General features: G+C 39.9%; 1 protein-coding gene across 6 annotated transcripts in view; it reads left to right on the top strand.

Moving 5' to 3' along the window:
• The window catches only part of LOC128256875 (metabotropic glutamate receptor 2), a 91,001-nt gene that overhangs the window by 66,819 nt on the left and 6,907 nt on the right, over nucleotides 1-17,275 (top strand). For 3 of the 6 annotated variants that reach the window (XM_052987574.1, XM_052987575.1, XM_052987577.1), the window contains exons 3-12: nucleotides 7,638-7,780; nucleotides 10,063-10,233; nucleotides 11,108-11,252; nucleotides 13,432-13,574; nucleotides 13,911-14,019; nucleotides 14,404-14,575; nucleotides 14,786-14,892; nucleotides 15,356-15,505; nucleotides 16,215-16,348; nucleotides 16,591-16,781. In XM_052987574.1, the coding sequence (XP_052843534.1) occupies nucleotides 7,638-7,780; nucleotides 10,063-10,233; nucleotides 11,108-11,252; nucleotides 13,432-13,574; nucleotides 13,911-14,019; nucleotides 14,404-14,575; nucleotides 14,786-14,892; nucleotides 15,356-15,505; nucleotides 16,215-16,348; nucleotides 16,591-16,781 (1,465 nt within the window). Of the gene's footprint in view, nucleotides 1-3,677; nucleotides 4,948-7,444; nucleotides 7,522-7,637; nucleotides 7,781-10,062; nucleotides 10,234-11,107; nucleotides 11,253-13,431; nucleotides 13,575-13,910; nucleotides 14,020-14,403; nucleotides 14,576-14,785; nucleotides 14,893-15,355; nucleotides 15,506-16,214; nucleotides 16,349-16,590; nucleotides 16,782-17,275 lie in introns of those variants that run through there. The other 3 variants (XM_052987576.1, XM_052987578.1, XM_052987579.1) reach the window with 3 other exon arrangements.

Raw genomic sequence — 17,275 nt, 5'->3', positions numbered from 1 at the left:
AATACCTGAGATTTCACCCCGTCTGAGCGAAAAAGAAGGAAAATCAGGCAGGCTGCTGAAGGCCCAGGGCCAAAGAAAACTTAAGACAAAGCCCCTTTTAGGCCAGAGAGAGTGGAAAAGGGCAGATGTGCCTACATTAGAGAAATGTAATTGATTTCATCTGTTTGACGCCCTTCTCCCCCGGGGACCTCTATTTATCCCATCTAGGCACGCAGACAAACAGAACCGAAATTAAGGGGAAAAACCTACGAAAAAGCCATTGATTTTGTTCTACTACACAGGACAAAAATGTATTTTTGTTATGCTATCAACAAATGATAAAAATGCATTATTGGTTTTTAAAGTGCGCTCCTAAAAAGATATTTTTTTGATATTTTTGCGGAAATCACTATGGGTTTGAAATGGTTTTAAAAGGTGTCTAAAAGTATGCAATAAAAAATAATGTAATCTTTTGGAACTCGTGATTAAAATATATTATTTCGATAAAAATTGGTATTTATTTAAGTCACGAAAATGTTTTTAAGCATTGTATAAAATGTGTATATATTTTTGTTTGTGTGCACCATTGAATGCTGTGTGCAGTGAATACAAAATAGGCCAGCAGAAGTCATCTGATTGATCACTCACCACAGACATGGCCAATTTCATAACTTTGGGCCTACCCCAGGGCCTGAATGTTATTGCCCGTAATACATTTTCGCGATAATAAAATTAAAAAATTGTATTTACACAACTGTCACAAATTCGCCGGCGCGTAGGCGAGGCAATATCTGCATATGGAATTTGAAATGTCGTGATTACCAGCTACCTGACGCCTCGTTCCCTTGGCTGACAACTTTCCGTGTTTTTTGGCATGTGAACGAAATTTATCACAGACTCGCATTTGTAACTCACGTTGGATAAGGAGATGTAGACATTTGCATGTCTCGCTCCCCGAATTATTCATATTTTGGGTGCGAGTGGCATACTTCTGGTCGCCTACATGTGTTACTGTTCATTTTGTGTGTTCTGCCGGCAAATTGAAGGCGACTCCTGATCCTGGGACCAGGACATTAGCTGCAGCTCAGGGTACTCAGGTGCCGACTTGGGGAGTGTGTGGCAGGTGATTGAAAGTTATTTGATGCGAAATTTGCTTTATTGTTTGGCCCAGGAATTTATGCAAATGACGCAATTCGGTGGCTGTCAGGAAAGTGACAGCAAATGAGATGTGAAATTAAAAGGAATTGAGGTGGATTAAGTTTAAAGAATTATAATACCACTCACTACCGACTCGAAACTAAACTAAATCATGGGCTTGAACTGAGTGTTCTGATTATTGAATAGGCTCGTTATTTAACGTTTGATTCAACTGAAGTATTTCTTTTGATATTTTAAAAAGGCCCTTGGCTGCTCTTCAATATAACCATTCATAAAGGATACAAAGCGATCCAAGTGTATTTTACTTCAAGTGGTCATCGATAAATACATGTGAAAGCAAAGGCAGTTTCATTACTCTCAAGTATGAAAAGGTATATTCGGTTTTATCTTAACTTATGGTACAGTAATATATACTTCGCTTTAAAGGTCGAATTGACACAAATACTCGGCGAATCGTCAATTTCATGCGACTGTAAATTTCTTTGATGAAAATCAATTTGCACAACAGACTGAAAGGGAATGAGTGGGAAAAGCCAACAGATTGATATCGTCTGCTGGCCTTAAAGCCCAACTGGTATTATATTCAATATTTCAGCGAAAAAAAAAAAAAACAAACTTTAACGAAAATTCAAATCAGCAAAAGGGACAAGGCGAACGAACAAAATGCTCAATCAAATCAAAGTCCCCCATACAAAATGCAAAATAAGACAATGACAAAGCGAAGTGGGCGTTTAGTTGGCCCACACAGAAATGGGTTCGAGTGCTGTAGAGTTGGGATGTTATGGCTTGGGTTGGAATCGCTCCTCCTAATGCCTCGTTCTGAACATTGTCCAACAAAACACGTTGAGACAAGTGTCACTGACAGCCTGAGGCAGTGTTCGTTATGCAAAAAATGTTTCAGCAAGAAGGGAATATTACGTGCCCTTCGCTGAAATCACCATGATTCGATACGAAGAAAAAATCTTGATTTAAATTCCAAGTAGGTAGTTTCTAAGAATGTTTGCAGGGAAAACTTCAAGCCGTTTTGAGTGATATTCAGGAATTTATGAAAAAATATTTAACGACTCTATATTTATAAAACAAGGGTTCTTTAAGCTTAATTTAGCGACAAGAACTTGGACAGTAAAATATTATATGCAATATTTAACTCTTCAACAAAATTAGAGAAAATCGTTGAAGGTTGGTGTTGGGAAATTAAATTGAAGATAATCATAGTTTGCTAACAACTAACATAAAAAATCATTTTTAGAATATTTACTTAAGCAAATTTTAGAGAATCCACAAGTTATTAAGATCAAAGTTGGTCTTTTTTGATCGTTGACAGTTTGTAGAAATAAAATGTTATATTATGAAGAAAATTAAGACGTTGGCTCCCACTAATAAAGATCTTGTGCTTTCAAATTAATTGCTGATAGTAGGAGTTAAGTAAACAACCAAACCGAAAATGTCGTAATGCCCGAATCACAGGAGAAGCGATTGCCGGATGAGAGACACTGACAGAGGAGCGACAAGTGTAATCAAAATAAATTACGAGCGTGTAAGCAGCCTCCGGTGTCTATTGCGTACAATAAAAAGGGAAAGCTCCATTTGTTTAACGCAATCTCATTATTCGATGCGTCCCAACAGCCAGCGGCGCAGATGCTGCAAGGCGGGTGGTGCCCCACGACTCCCCGACAGTGACAGACATTGAGGATTGAGGCTCAGCCACCCATCGAACCACCCGGCTACCCAACAGACCTCCAGTGTCATTACGGGTTACCTTGATAATGCCGCTGATTATACTGATGATAAGTAATTTTGTAAACTCCAACTGCAGGCCTTGTCTAAAGTGGCGTTAACGCGTTTGTTGATTAGTGTGGCGGGTAAAAGCGGAAGTGACAGTGGGTGAAAGTTGGGTGGGTGACAGGCTTGGGGGCCTGGGACTGGGTCCACCGACAAGCTCATTACGACGCCAACAATTTGATTAATTACCGTTGCCAATCCTCCGGCGAACCCGCCTTTTTTGCTTCTTTTTTCACTGCCCACGGCAAAGGCTTTCTTGCATTTACTCGCATTTTCCCTCGTCTTGTGGCGGCTGCGGGTAAAATTTTATGCAAACTTAATTTACCTCAGGGCAATCATTTTTATGGGCAAATGGCCCGGGGCCACGCTCACCGAAGACCAGTGTTCGGGGTAGGTTGACAGTTATAAGCTTGGGGGATCCGAAAACCTGTTGGGGGTTTCGGTTTTCCTCCCAATTTTAATGAAAACCCAGTCGTGACAATTTCATAATTTTATGATTGAATGACCCTTAACCGTGAATATCATACAAGCTTTTAAATAATAAAAAGGAGAAAAAACTAAAAAAAAAAAGTTTGTTAAATTTTTATTTTGCTGTGCTGTGTGTTATTACCAGAAACTTCAATCATATAAACTAAATTACCAAACACTCCAGTCATATAAATAAGATAAAGCATTAATTCGATTCCACGACAAATTGAAAATAAATCGATTTAGAACCAGTTAAAAATATTTCAACCGTCAAAATCATAAATGTTTAGTTTCCTTCTAAAATGCCAATTATTAAAATTATATTTAAACATGAAAGCTTTTGCGAGCAATAGTTTTGTGAAGTGAAACATTTTGAACCGGGTCGGCAATTGCAAATATTTATTGGAAACTCGTAATAATTTCGCAATCGCTCCATTTGCCCATACAGACAGACGGACAATCAAAATGCAAAAGCGTAAAAAAATCTTTAAACTGTGAGCAATCAACGAAAACAAAGCCCAAAATGCATGCCACATATCGCGACCAGCAATTGAACAGCAAGCTAATCCGCCGTGGGGTATCCAACCCATATCCGCGCATATTCAAATAAAAGCTTTGCATCGTGCAAACACGCAAATATATTACGCTGAAAAACATAGCCAAGGCCAACCAATATGAAAGCCATCTGTGTCAGCAAATGGTTTGTGCAAATCTGTGTGCTGCTGGTTCTGGTTGTCCTGCCCACCTGTCACATCCTTCAAGCCGAGAGTCAGGTGGTGGTGGGCGACATTCCGCTGGAGGCCGAGGAGGTGGCCCCACGTCATCATGGTAGTCGCAGTGGTAATGGAAATGGCAATAGCTATGGCAATCATGTTGGCTGCGAGCACCTCCATCATCGTCAGCATCATCACCGGGGGAAGTATCACGGCCGGAAGCACAGACAGAGCCATTACGAGATCCTGCAACTGGAGCAGCGGCAGCAGCAGCTGGGCAAACACTGGCGTCAGTGGGTGACTCACTTGCAGTCGCCGGATTACGCCAACGATGATCCATTGCCGGATGGCAGGCATCCATATCCGACTCGCTCGAACGGAGGGCTGTCCTACGACCATTTCGATGTGGAGGACTACCAGCGGTATGCCAATATTGACCTGGCATCGCCTCGTTCCGGCCGTCATCGCGGTCGCCACCTGCCCCCTGGCATCCTAAACCTGGATGGGAGTGGGAAGCACCTGAGATCCCTGCCGGATTCACTGAGCTTCCAGACTGATCGGCTGTACGCCACCCAGCCGCAGAGGCACTGGCCCGTCAAGCGGGAGGCCATCGTGGAGGGCGACGTGATCCTGGGCGGCCTGATGATGGTGCACTCGCGCGAGGACAGCATCACCTGTGGCCCCATCATGCCGCAGGGCGGCATTCAGGCCCTGGAGGCCATGCTCTTCACAATCGACAGGATAAACCGGGAGCAGTTGCTGCCGAATATCACCCTGGGCGCCCACATCCTGGACGACTGCGACAAGGACTCGTATGGCCTCGAAATGGCCGTGGACTTTATCAAAGGTGAGTAGTTTTTGGGACTTCGTGTGGTCATTATGCAAATAAAAACAAGTTATTTCTAAAATAATTTTTAACACGCTGCTACAAATCTATAGGGACATTATGTGCCATTAATACCTTTTATTTAGCAAGCCAAAATTCAGTTCATAACATTTTAGATTGAACATTCTGGCACCATATTCTAAGGGAGATAGGTTATTAACATAATCTCCCTATTATTAAAATTTCTACGAAAGCCAACATTAATAGACAAGATCCGATTTAAAGAAATAGATATAGCTTGGTCACACCAACTGTACCAACCCAAGCCTTATTAATATAAACCTCCGTGTGCAAAAATGACACAATAGAAAAAACAGCATTCTTTAAACCACTTCCACTATATATGCAATCCCACTGCAATTTGCATGTCATTATCTCGTACAAAGGAAAAGGATACTCATTAAAATATAATAAATGTGCATAATTTAAGTGAAAAAAACTAAGAAATTGTTATTTAATTATCCTATGCGAGCTTATTTTTTAATTTGTAATTTAAAAAATTATAATAAAACAAACAATAATGTTAATTGGTTAAGATAACTACCTCACATTGTCTTGAGAAGAATTGATTAAGAATGCAACGTGCTTAGTTAATTGGATTTTTATGAATAAATTCCCCAATGCTTTTAAGGCCATTTTGAATCAGTTTGCGGCTGATGTGCTGTTCATCGTACACATTGCGCATTCGCCACGTAAAACAGCCCATGTTGATGTTGGTATTTATATGCAAATTGTGTTTGCCTCGGGTTTGGCAACTTACTATATGTTGGCTTCATTGTGAGCAAAAGTAGTTTCTGCATTTTTGTTTTTAGTTGCAATACCGCATTTGTTGCGGACGGAACCAGTTTGCGAATTTATTCAGGCAAATGATAACCGAAATTACATTGCGGTATCTTCAGGATTTATGCTTCATGTATTTATGCATACGTATGAAATAGAGCCATTATTCAGCAACACAGCAAATCAGAGCATAAACATTTTCGATTTAATTAGCTAACCTTTCGGCAATCGGTTCGATCGCAATAAAGTTTAACCTTTTATTTCGGTAGTATAAAATATGTACTTTATCCCATCTTAGGCAGAGTAGAAAAACTCTTACTAAGCTGGCGTCAGAGAATTCATTAGTTTCCAAATTAATAAATAAATTATGGGATTTCCCGACCAAATATTGTAGCTCACTTGCCAACTGAATATGCATAATTCCCTTAAGACAAAACGGCGAAGCTTATTGAGTTTGTCTCGAAGGAGGAGCTTTGGGGGAAGATCAAGGACACATAAAATGCCGCTTATTACTTTTATCGAGCCAAACAAAGAGGCGCACACACTCAGACTAGCGCACACAAAATCATAAACACACACAGACACGCTAGCACACACACACACACACACACAGCCAACAATCCATAATCAATTGGGCACAGAGCCAGCATCCTTGTCATCGTCCCTGAACACTTTCTAATCTCCATAATTTCATTATTTATGTGCGCGACAAGGATTTATTTGAGCGACGTGCTGTGCTTCTCTATCTCTATCGCTCTCTCGTTTCCCCAACCGCATCCCTATCTCGCTCTTTGTTGCGTATGACGTATGAAAAATATAATTTTCCAAGTCACTGAATTATATTGACAGGATTAGGCAGGCCGTAAACTATACCGCTTCCGATGCCGATGCCGGCCTGCCTCGGTCGGTTGCTCTGTCTATGCCTCACTGTACCCGCACAGTCATCCCTCTTCCCCTTTCCCATATTTTTTGGTTACTAATAATCTAGTTTGGCATCGATGGTATGTACGAGTATGGTCGCTCCCAACCGAAGAGTTAATTAATTTGCACTTAAGCGCAGCTGCCAGCACTAAATATTGGGTGGGCGTAGCAATACGCCCACCAATTTGGTAAGTTGTCTTGGGTATAGTGTAAATAATTTTCCTTTAAAAGTTCTGAATGAAAATCTTCCCTGCGGAGTTTTATCCCAACGTTTAACTTAACTAAATGTTAACCAACATAAACCACGTATAAAAATTGAAATAATTAAGATCACGCCACAGACCGAGCAACAACAAAAAAATTGTTTAAAGCTCCTTTTGTTTAATTATTTGAATTTAAATAAAGTGCCATACGAATTTGTCAACCTCAAACTGTTTCGTCTTTATAAAAACGCCACCTCAACACTAAATATGAATTCTTTCTAACAGTGGCAACACGTCTACCAATTTGTAAGATATTTTAGTTTTGGGTACTGCGGTAATATTTAACCTCAAGATTTTGAAAGGAAAACTTTCTTGCAGCTGTTTAAGTTTTAATTTTAAGGTTTAAAGTTTCTCTAAGCTCAACATTTAACTTCAATTAAAGTTTTAAAGTTTTCTTTCTTTTTAATAGATATTAGGCTTATAATTATTGTTAGTTTTTGGATTGTTGTTCTTTTTTTTTCTTAGCTATGAATTCCTATAAAAGACCAAATTTGAGTGTTAAATTATTGTGAATTCATGGATTCTCACGAAATTCTTTTGGCAAAATTGGCTTCTGTTATTGTCATTTCAAGTGCATAATGAAATTTTCATGGAAATATATCATTGCCAGCTTAAAAACATTTTTGTTTGTATGAAAAGTGCTAGATATGGTTCACCTCAACTCGTGTTTGTTTCTGTTATTTTCAGGATCCATCAGCAATATTGACGATGCGGAATATCATTGCAACAAGACGCAAGTGCGGAAGGTCATTTCGGGGGTGGTCGGCGCCGCCTCCTCGGTCACATCAATACAAGTTGCCAATTTACTGCGGCTATTTCGAATTCCCCAGGTGAGTTTCTATGGTGGATCGGAAACTGTTGCTATACATAACCGAACAGGCGAAACCAGAAGGTCACTTCACAATAGCGGAGTCAGTTTTGTTTCTAGCTCGCAGCTACTAATGTTTGCTAGTTTGACCAACAAAAGTTTTCTGTATTTCGTAATTAAAATTTCCCAGAAGCCACATGTTAACTTTTGTAATGGTTACTTTCTCCGAAGTGCCTGCACGTGCTACTAAATTGGTCGAATCCTGCAGGCCAACAAGTATGTCAAAGTGCAGCACTTTCACATACTATATATGTGCCTCTGGCACACAGTATGTTTCTTTAATGTAGGGACACTCAGAAATCAAAGAAACACAAAAGTGCAATTTCTAGTTCAGGATTATTTGTAATTTCCAAATGGGAGTGGAAAAGAAAAATACGATAAATTTGATTTAGTTGTAGAATGTATAGCATAAGTAGCAAAAACGAATATATTATATTGATAAGTAGACCATGAAATTGTTAAATTAACTAACTACAGTTTAACAAATGTTCAAGGTATTCAAGAAATTCTAACCCATTCTTCCTATTATTTTTGGGTTGTCCATAGAAGAAAAGAGAGAAATGTTACAAGCTGCCATTAGTTTTACAGCAGAAAACAAACTAGCATTTTTTAAATCACGTGCTCGAAGTTAAGGGAGATTAAGTGTCCGGTGCTGCTGCTGCAACTACGTGAGCCGGAGCCGAAAGTCAATGCGCGACGAGCGCCAAAGAAGCCAATTGCCATAAAACGCACACGAAGGACCAGCAGCAGTTGTATGCAGGCCCAGCCTGGCGTCCCTGAAGAGAGCTCATAAATCAGCCATAAACATTTGATTACATTTTGCTTGTGCACCAGGATTCCAGGGCCTGTATAAACGTTATTTTCCAACGAATTTTTCGTATTCTGCTACTGAAATTGCGGTCTATAGCGGCTTAGACAGTTTAATTTGGCCTAGCGGAAATTGGTTGCATTTCCAATATTTTAAAGCTTATCTTAATCTAAAAAGCCATATATTAGTTGTTTTAATCAAGCAATTAAGAGTGCATCCTCATACGAACTTGCTTCTTAAATTGTGGTAACTTTATTTGATGCATTTATGTGTCAATATTTGCATTGATTTCCCTGGTTTAAATGTGAATTTTTTAGAATTAATTTATATTATCGGAACTTAAATTTTAGGAATTTATTCAAACTTTATCGACCTCGATGACCATGAAAATTTGAAGAATGATCTATTTCCAATAAAATAGCTATTGATGGCGGAAATCGGTAAAAATTAAATTTGCATGAAAGCAAGTGAAATACGATTTTTGCACTTAAAAAAAAATGATTCCATATTTCATTTCATTTTTTGAATCAGGGAGTCCATCTGCACCGGAAAAACAAGGTTCGATCTCTGGAGGATTTTATCAATTTTAATTTGTAAACCAGTGTTTTCAACTTGAGTACTTACAGTTTCTGAAACAAACTTACACGGATTAAAGGAGCAACTTGAGTGTCTGAAGAGGGCTTGAACTATTTATTTATCTATCTTTAACTTGAAGATTTGTCTTTCGCCTTATACCGTTCAATAAGTAGAATATTTGGTTGAATTTAACATTGAGAATTTGTAAATCATTAACTAAATTAGGTACATATATTGTGTTAGCTGAGAAGTACATTTCTAGTACTTTGACAAGAGCTTTTGACAAGTAATAAAACACTTGGGTGGAAAACTGTTGACTAATGGTAATGACACTTCGTTACAAACCAAGTAGTTCATTAAGCACTTGCCGTTGACTTGACTCGCCAACGACGTCTTTACTTTAGGACTGCACACATTTCCTCGGCAGAATGCATGCGGGTGAATCCTTTTCCAAACCGGTGAGTTAATTTGTGCGTGAAATTGGTTTCCGTGCTTTAACCAAGTTACCCCAGTTTGCCTTTTGCAGCTGCAGTCCAAGCATATGATTTTTGCAAAGTAATGCCATGCAATGTTTTCTTTCGACTGCTGCATTGTTTGTGGTTTCTCAAAAAGAGCTTAAAGGGGGGAAAATATGGATGTGTACATGCTGGTAAATAAGCTTACGAAAGTGTTGGCAAAGCAAACGGCCAAGAGCAAGTGAGAAATAATATGAACATTAAAAGCGTAAACCTTAAAAAGAAAATGGTTGTTACATAGAAAAACACGCCCGCAACTATATTCATTCCTCAGCTTTTCAGGAAAAATATTTGTGCTTCACAGGAAAAACGAAAGCCCCCTCATCACTCTGTTTTTTTTACCAGGTATCCTACTTCTCGACCAGCCCCGAGCTGAGCAACAAACAGCGGTTCGAGTACTTTTCCCGCACGATTCCCTCGGATCACTACCAGGTGAAGGCTATGGTCGAGATTGTCATGCGGATGGGTTGGAGCTACGTCTCCATTATCTACGAGGAAAGCAATTACGGCATCAAGGTGGGTACTCCACTGTTACCGAGCTCTTTGATAAATAATAACAATCAAGGGGGAAAAGTCAGTAGTTCAGTTAAGTAGCATAAGAAATACTGAAGCAGGTCTGACAAATGTATTTATGCGTTTCTTAAAAAAAAAAACAGCTTACCTTTTCTTTAACGATTTTATTCATAATATTCACAACAATTTTTAAGTAATTTAAAACTGAATCCAAGGATGTAAAATACTAAAAATCGTTATTTGCTGTTTAGTTTTATTTTGAGCAAAAAATACAATTAACTCATTGTTTTGACCAAAAATAGTAGATGTGGTCCAAGTTTAAACAAATAACCGAAGACCAAAAAAAAGATCAAAGCTTTATCGTGTAGCTCTCATAACTTTGCAGATTATATTATAGAATTGGTCAGAAAATGGTGACGCAGTGACGGTGACATTTTTGACCCTATGAAGTCTAAGTGTTCTTGATCAGTATGACTAAACGAGTTGATATGGCACATCCGTCCGTCAAGCTAGACCCTTGGAAATTTCCCCATCGCTATTTTATGTTTATAACTTGTTCCTTAAGTTTTTCTCAATATTAATATACTGATCATTTAAAATGGAATATTAAAACTTCGGCTTGCCGAAACTAGCTTCCATTTATAATACAATACAAATTACAATGGTTACGATGACATAAATAGCTATTTAGAAAGCGCAAAGTGTACACTATCGTAAATGGCTTCTTGTTTTATGCTAATTCGACTTTTGTGTAAGTGGTTTACATTTTAAGTGAATGCATGGTACCAGCCTGTACAAACAAGTTTACCGTTCCCATCACTGCATATGGTTTTTTATTGCTCACCCAACATTAAAATTGTTCTTACCCCCCAAACAGGCTTTCGAAGAGCTGGAGGAGCTCCTGGCACGGCACAACATTTGTATTGCCATCAAGGAGAAGCTGGTAAAGGATTCGGGAGTGGCCGAGGACATCGCGTACGATAATATCGTGCAGAAGCTGTTGACGAAGCCGCGGGCCCGAGGTATGCAAAAAATTGAGAACGGTGAAAGGAGAAGGGTAATGTAAATTTCAGACCGGAAAAGCAACTGCAGTCTGGCCGTTAAATTTCTATTTTAAATGAAAATGTCAAAGAAGTAAGCATCCCCAATGCGAAAGGAGAAGCGTTCCGCAACGCCCCAATGAATGCAGTCCGCAGTCGTGAACTATGGGTTTTCGGGTGGGCGTCGCGAGCCCCGGAAATTAAATGAAAATACTTTTAAAAATCCCTCGCTGTCGCGCATTTGTTCCATTTGTCCCAGCGGCAAATTAAAAATTTCATGGCACAGCAAACTGAAAAAGTTGGTGACAAACAAATTGGGAGATAGCTCTCCAAAAGTAGACAAAATGATGAGCTAATATTGTGGTGGCGGAAAAAATATGAAAAAAAATTTGTTATGATCGAGAGTAAAACCCCTTGCCATTGTTCAATACAAGTGCTTGACAGTCCTGAAGATGGGAGAATAACACCATTTTTATGGCCTGGCAAGGCAATTAAATCATAAAAACAAAAACAAAATAAATTATTCGGAACGTTTTTTCAAGCTTAATTTAAATGGAAACGATTTTTTTCCGCTGCTCCGCCCTGAGAGGCGGAGTATGTCAATCAATTCAACTTTAGACTTTTTGTTTTGTAATCCCCTGCCAAATATTAATCAACTGTCAGTTACAGACACTGTAAAGAAATATATTAAAAATAATTACCGCCTTAACCTTTAGTGCCCATCATTAATCAGCACCGTAGAAGGGTGATGGAAGGCAGGGTCGTGCCCGCCAATAAAAAGCACACGGGGGCCGACCAATAACAATTGACTTTTGTCTGGCAAACAATATTTGATTTACATAAATGTGCCATCAGGAGTCGTGAAGCAAGGGCCCACCCACGAAAAGGGTTCCTCGGCCGTCATTATTTATTGTGATTTGTGATTTGACGCCGTTTACTGTTCGCTCCCTCGCAACGATTAATCAACTTGACAAAGTATTTTCTTTGGCATCAGTTGTTTAATTTTGCATATCGAGGGTTCGTGTTCGGCTGCGAGTTGGGTCTCTGAAAAATGATGCTCCGCCGGATCCGTAACTGCGGCTGGTAACTGTCGTCGAGGGTGAACTTAACGCTTGTCCGGAAGCCCACACATGTGTCACCTCGGATCGGGGCCAAATGGAATGTGGGTGGAGGAAGCCGACATGTTTTTCCTTTTTATCGCACTTGTGCCTGAGTTGATGGGATTTACGGAGTACATGGCAAGTTCCTACTCGTTTTAGAACTTAAAGTTTTCCCCTTAATCTGCATAAGTATCCAACAGAACGGGCTCACTAATTTAATTTGATACCCCCTTGTAAGCACACACAGGGTACTTGACTAGTTTATACAACCACACAAAGAAGCCGTTTGAGTGCCAATCTAAGGCAGAGTGAAAATCCAAGGAAAATATACCTCACTTCACAAGAGTATCGACAAGATTTCCTGCTTTTGCCGCCGCTGCCTTTGATTAAGTTTCCGTTCCTTTGTCTTCGAGTAGCCGGAGGAGCAGTGGCAAGTCGATACCGAGACACGTTGAAGGGGCAAAAAAAATTATGGACAAGACAAAAAGCCCTCATGGCCGTGATCGATATAAAGTGCCAAATGCAGCTCACGTACTTCTAAAGACTTGAGCCGAAGCGGGACAATAAAGGGACCAGTATTTGGGGAAATACCGCCAAGAGTGTTTTTTTGTCAATACCCAAATATAGGATACTTTGCAAAGCCGAATTCTAACGATTTAAACGAGGGCTCAGCAATTAGCAGCTATGTTATGCCATCTTGCCATTGATTCACATTGTTTGTGAACTTACATCTGGTGTTTATTGAATTTCAAAGCCAATTAATAGCTTGCAAAGTGAAGGGAAAAACCTTTGCCTGCCTACGAAAAGTCAGTATGCGATGGATTGTAAAGCATTGTTGTTTTCAGAATCAATATTATCATTTAAGACCGTCTGTCATTTAAGAACACTTCAAGCCTTTCATTACAAGAGCTCAGTGAGCTTAAAAATAAAATATATATAAGAGCACTTGGGAGCTGCAGATTGTTTTTTTCCCAGTAAAGCCGCTTATTCATTATCGATTGCAATTAAAATTAATTTCTGCTTTTCCTGCTTTCGCATCCCTTTAATCCTTCTCTGCGTAGGGGCCATTATTTTTGGCTCGGACCAGGAGGTGCGGCAAGTGATGAGGGCAGTGCGGCGGGCAAATGCAACCGGTTCCTTTTCGTGGATCGGATCCGACGGCTGGAGTGCCCGAAATTTGGTATCAGACGACTACGAGCCGGAGGTAAGTGAACTATTTCGTCAGCCTGGATGACGGGCCGAATATCATGAGCCTAAATGGACGAGCAAAAAGGTTTTGATTAATGGTTTGGATTGTGGCCAAACACACACGTATTTACGTGGGTGTAACCGAAAAAAATGTATAAATTATGACGACCGGAATAAAACTTTCACACGCCTTTTCCCATGATAAATTATGGTTAAATCGAAATTAATCGTGTGTGCGTCTAATTAATTTGCCAAAACCTTTCAAGTCCAGATATGAGCGTGCTTAACCCTGGCCCTAACTTGAGATCAAGCTCATTAAGCATACGCCCCGTGCGTTCTGTGTCATCAACAGGTGGAAGGCACGCTGTCTGTGCAGCCGCAGGCGAACCCAGTGCGCGGATTCGAGGAGTACTTTCTCAGCCTGACGGTGGAAAACAACCAACGTAATCCCTGGTTTGTGGGTAAGTTATGCTTTATTTCACTTTGGCTCACTTTAATCACTGACTTCTTATATACATTTTAAAGAAATTAAAATAGGAAAATCATAAGTGCTGCAAAAGAAAATAAATGATTATATCTAGCATAGTCTTAAGGATTTGTTTTGCAAATGAAACTTTTTGCTCGGTAGTCAAGCAAAAAAAAGAAAGAAATTTTTGTTTTCAAGCCATTTTGATAGCATAAGTACTAGGCTTTGTTCAAAGTTAAACTTTGCTTTCACTGAGTACACAATAAACAATAAATCATTAAAACGAATTTTTAACAAAGAAGCGCGATAACAAACTCATTAATGACCACCTTAAATCAAACTGGCTAAATACATTTTAAAAATGTTCATAATCTCTCAGAATTCTGGGAAGATCACTTCCAGTGTCGATATCCCGGCAGTACCAGCACTCCATACAATAACTACACCAAACAGTGCACCAAAAAGGAGCGGCTTTCAAGGCAAAACACCGACTTCGAGGATCAATTGCAGTTTGTCAGCGATGCGGTCATGGCATTTGCCTATGCCCTGAGGTAAGTTTATAAAATAAAAAATCATGCTTTTCTTAAGAACCACAAAATCACTTTAAAAATAAAACTTATTTCCTCTAAGCCATGTATCAAGTATAAAAAAGTAGCATGGGCGCCAAATGTTTGTGGTTCTTGCAAAGCTGAATGTCGTTGCCTTCATCATGACATTAAAACTGAATATTAAAAAGTGTGTAATCAAATGTCTTCCCCCAGGGACATGCACCGGGACTTGTGCGGCGGAGGGCCTTCGCTCTGCGATGCCATGAAGCCGACGAAGGGCGCTGATTTGCTCAAATATTTGCGTAAAGTGGAGTTCGAGGGTGAGTAGGAAGTATAAGCTATTCATTGACGAGTTGTGCGGGATAAAACAAAGTCAAATTAACGGAGAACGAGCGTTTCTCGAGTATATTTCTAAAACAGGATGCCAGACAAGCACAAGTTGTAGTGCTATCGTTTTATTCCTTTTGTCGGCAAGTGTTGCGCAAATAGCTTAAGTGGAAATTTCCTGGCAGTTGTGCCAAAAGCCACACTCACACACACGAATAGACCACCAGGCGCATTGGCCATGCTTTCGAGTGGAAAATTGACTTGCTTGTCATCGTCATTGAACTCGATTGAAATTCAATAAATTACACAGACAGACGGACGGCCCGAAGCCAAAGGCTCTGACTTACTGGCGCAGATTGTCAATTTTCTGATAGGGCGACCGCCTTTCGAAGGCGTGAAACCATAAACCCATTTAACTCCCCCCCTTCCCGCTTAAACCTTAAATTCCATCCGCAGGCCTCAGCGGCGATGAGTTCCGCTTCGACGGGAACGGTGACGGTCCGGCCCGCTACAACATCATCCACTTTAAGCAGTCGCAGGCGGGCCAGTACCACTGGGTAAAGGTGGGCGAGTACACGGAGGGCGAGCTGCGGCTCAATATGTCGGGTAAGAGTCAACACCCATCGCCATCCGGTCTTGCCAACTTTGGATTAAAGAAAAAGCAACAATTTTAAACTATTTTAACTAAGCAAAAGTTTAGAAAACACGAATTGTGATCCCTTTAGGATTGGAGGTGCCATTTATCTCACTAAGGTTTTGACACTACTTTAAAAGGAGTTTTACAGAATTTTATATCTTTGTCCTTCTGATTTATTTGAAAAAATGACTTTAATTTGCTTAGTGCCTACTTTTGGGCACCTTTTGTGATATATTTTCATTTTAAATTTATATAAACATTTTTAAAAACTCTATTATACAATCGAACTTCTGTAACCCGAACATTCGTAGCTTAAAGATTCAGAAAGTCAAAGTGGTTTATTGGCAACACATTGTATAAATAGAGATAAAATCAATTCAATAGCTCGAAGAACTACTTAAAAAGGACACCAAAGCAAAGGGTAAGGAAAGTTATACCGCAAGATTATAAAAAGAAAGAGTAACAGTTTATATATTACACATTTGAGTCTGGTATCAATCATAAATAATATATATATCATAAATAGATAAACATATTAATTGGGGTTTCAAAATAGCTAGTCTTAGTTTTATAGAGATTTAATAGCTGTTAACGTATCCAGAAACTGACCAAGCTGGCATCATCGCATACCCCTCCCATCGAGCACTAATTTTGATTTTATTACATCCGCTGCCGCAGAGGTGAAGTTCAAGCGGCTGAGTCCCAAGCCGCCGGAGTCCGTCTGCAGCCTGCCCTGTCTGGTGGGCCAGGCCAAGAAGTACGTCGAGGGCGAGAGCTGCTGCTGGCACTGCTTCAATTGCACAACCTATCAAGTAAGTGATGCCCAGCTGGGCCCGGCAATTTATTTGTCGGCCCCTTCGCCGACAAGATTGAAATGTAGAGCCCAAGTGAATTATTCCGAAGCAAACGCGTCGAAAATGATGTGAAATCGAAGCGGAAAACAATTAAGTGGTCCGGCCTGAAAGAATGGCTGCAACTGAATGGCAAACACGCCGCCTTTGAGCTCGCCCCATCCATTTATCTAGTGTTCCTTTGTGCGGTGTGTCCATTGCAGATCCGCCACCCTGATGACGAGACCCACTGCAAGCTCTGTAAGCTGGGCACCCTTCCCGACGCCCACAAGCAGTACTGCCGCCCCATCCCGGAGATATATCTCAAACCTGGCTCCGCCTGGGCCATTGGCGCGATGGCTTTCAGTGCGACCGGCATCCTGGTAACGCTCTTTGTCATGGGCGTATTTGTCAGGTGAGCGACCATGCATCGAAACCCATAATTAAAATTCCATAACTAAAGTATGGGGTTCTTAAGAGTAGCGCTATCAAAAATGTACAAAAAAAATTCCTTTTTTTGCTTTATTCCTTTGTAATAATAATTTTAACGTGTTAGGGTAGAGTAAAAATCATTTTCCGAATCGAACAACTATTTCAGAAGATTTTAGGATACGAAAGTCAAACATAATCAGTGATTTTATCGCTTGTAGTTGTGCGTTTGCACATTAGTGGCTCTTTTTATCGGAGGAATTTTGATTTCAAATTGGTTCACAGACTAAAGGGTATCGAATAATCAGAGCACCCAACTAAAGCGTTTCTTCTTAACTAAATAAAATAAATCGAACAATCTAAACTAGAGAACTTTTGTCGATACCGAAAAACCATCGATATATTTTATGCTTACGATTTCCCTGTCATATTTATTGGCCCATTAAAAGTATTTGGCCACCAAGCAATTAAAAACTTTTC

Source organism: Drosophila gunungcola (assembly GCF_025200985.1).
Source record: "Drosophila gunungcola strain Sukarami chromosome 2R unlocalized genomic scaffold, Dgunungcola_SK_2 000030F, whole genome shotgun sequence".
Classification (NCBI taxonomy): Eukaryota; Metazoa; Arthropoda; class Insecta; order Diptera; family Drosophilidae; genus Drosophila; species Drosophila gunungcola.
This window is presented reverse-complemented; position numbering and strand designations above follow the sequence as displayed.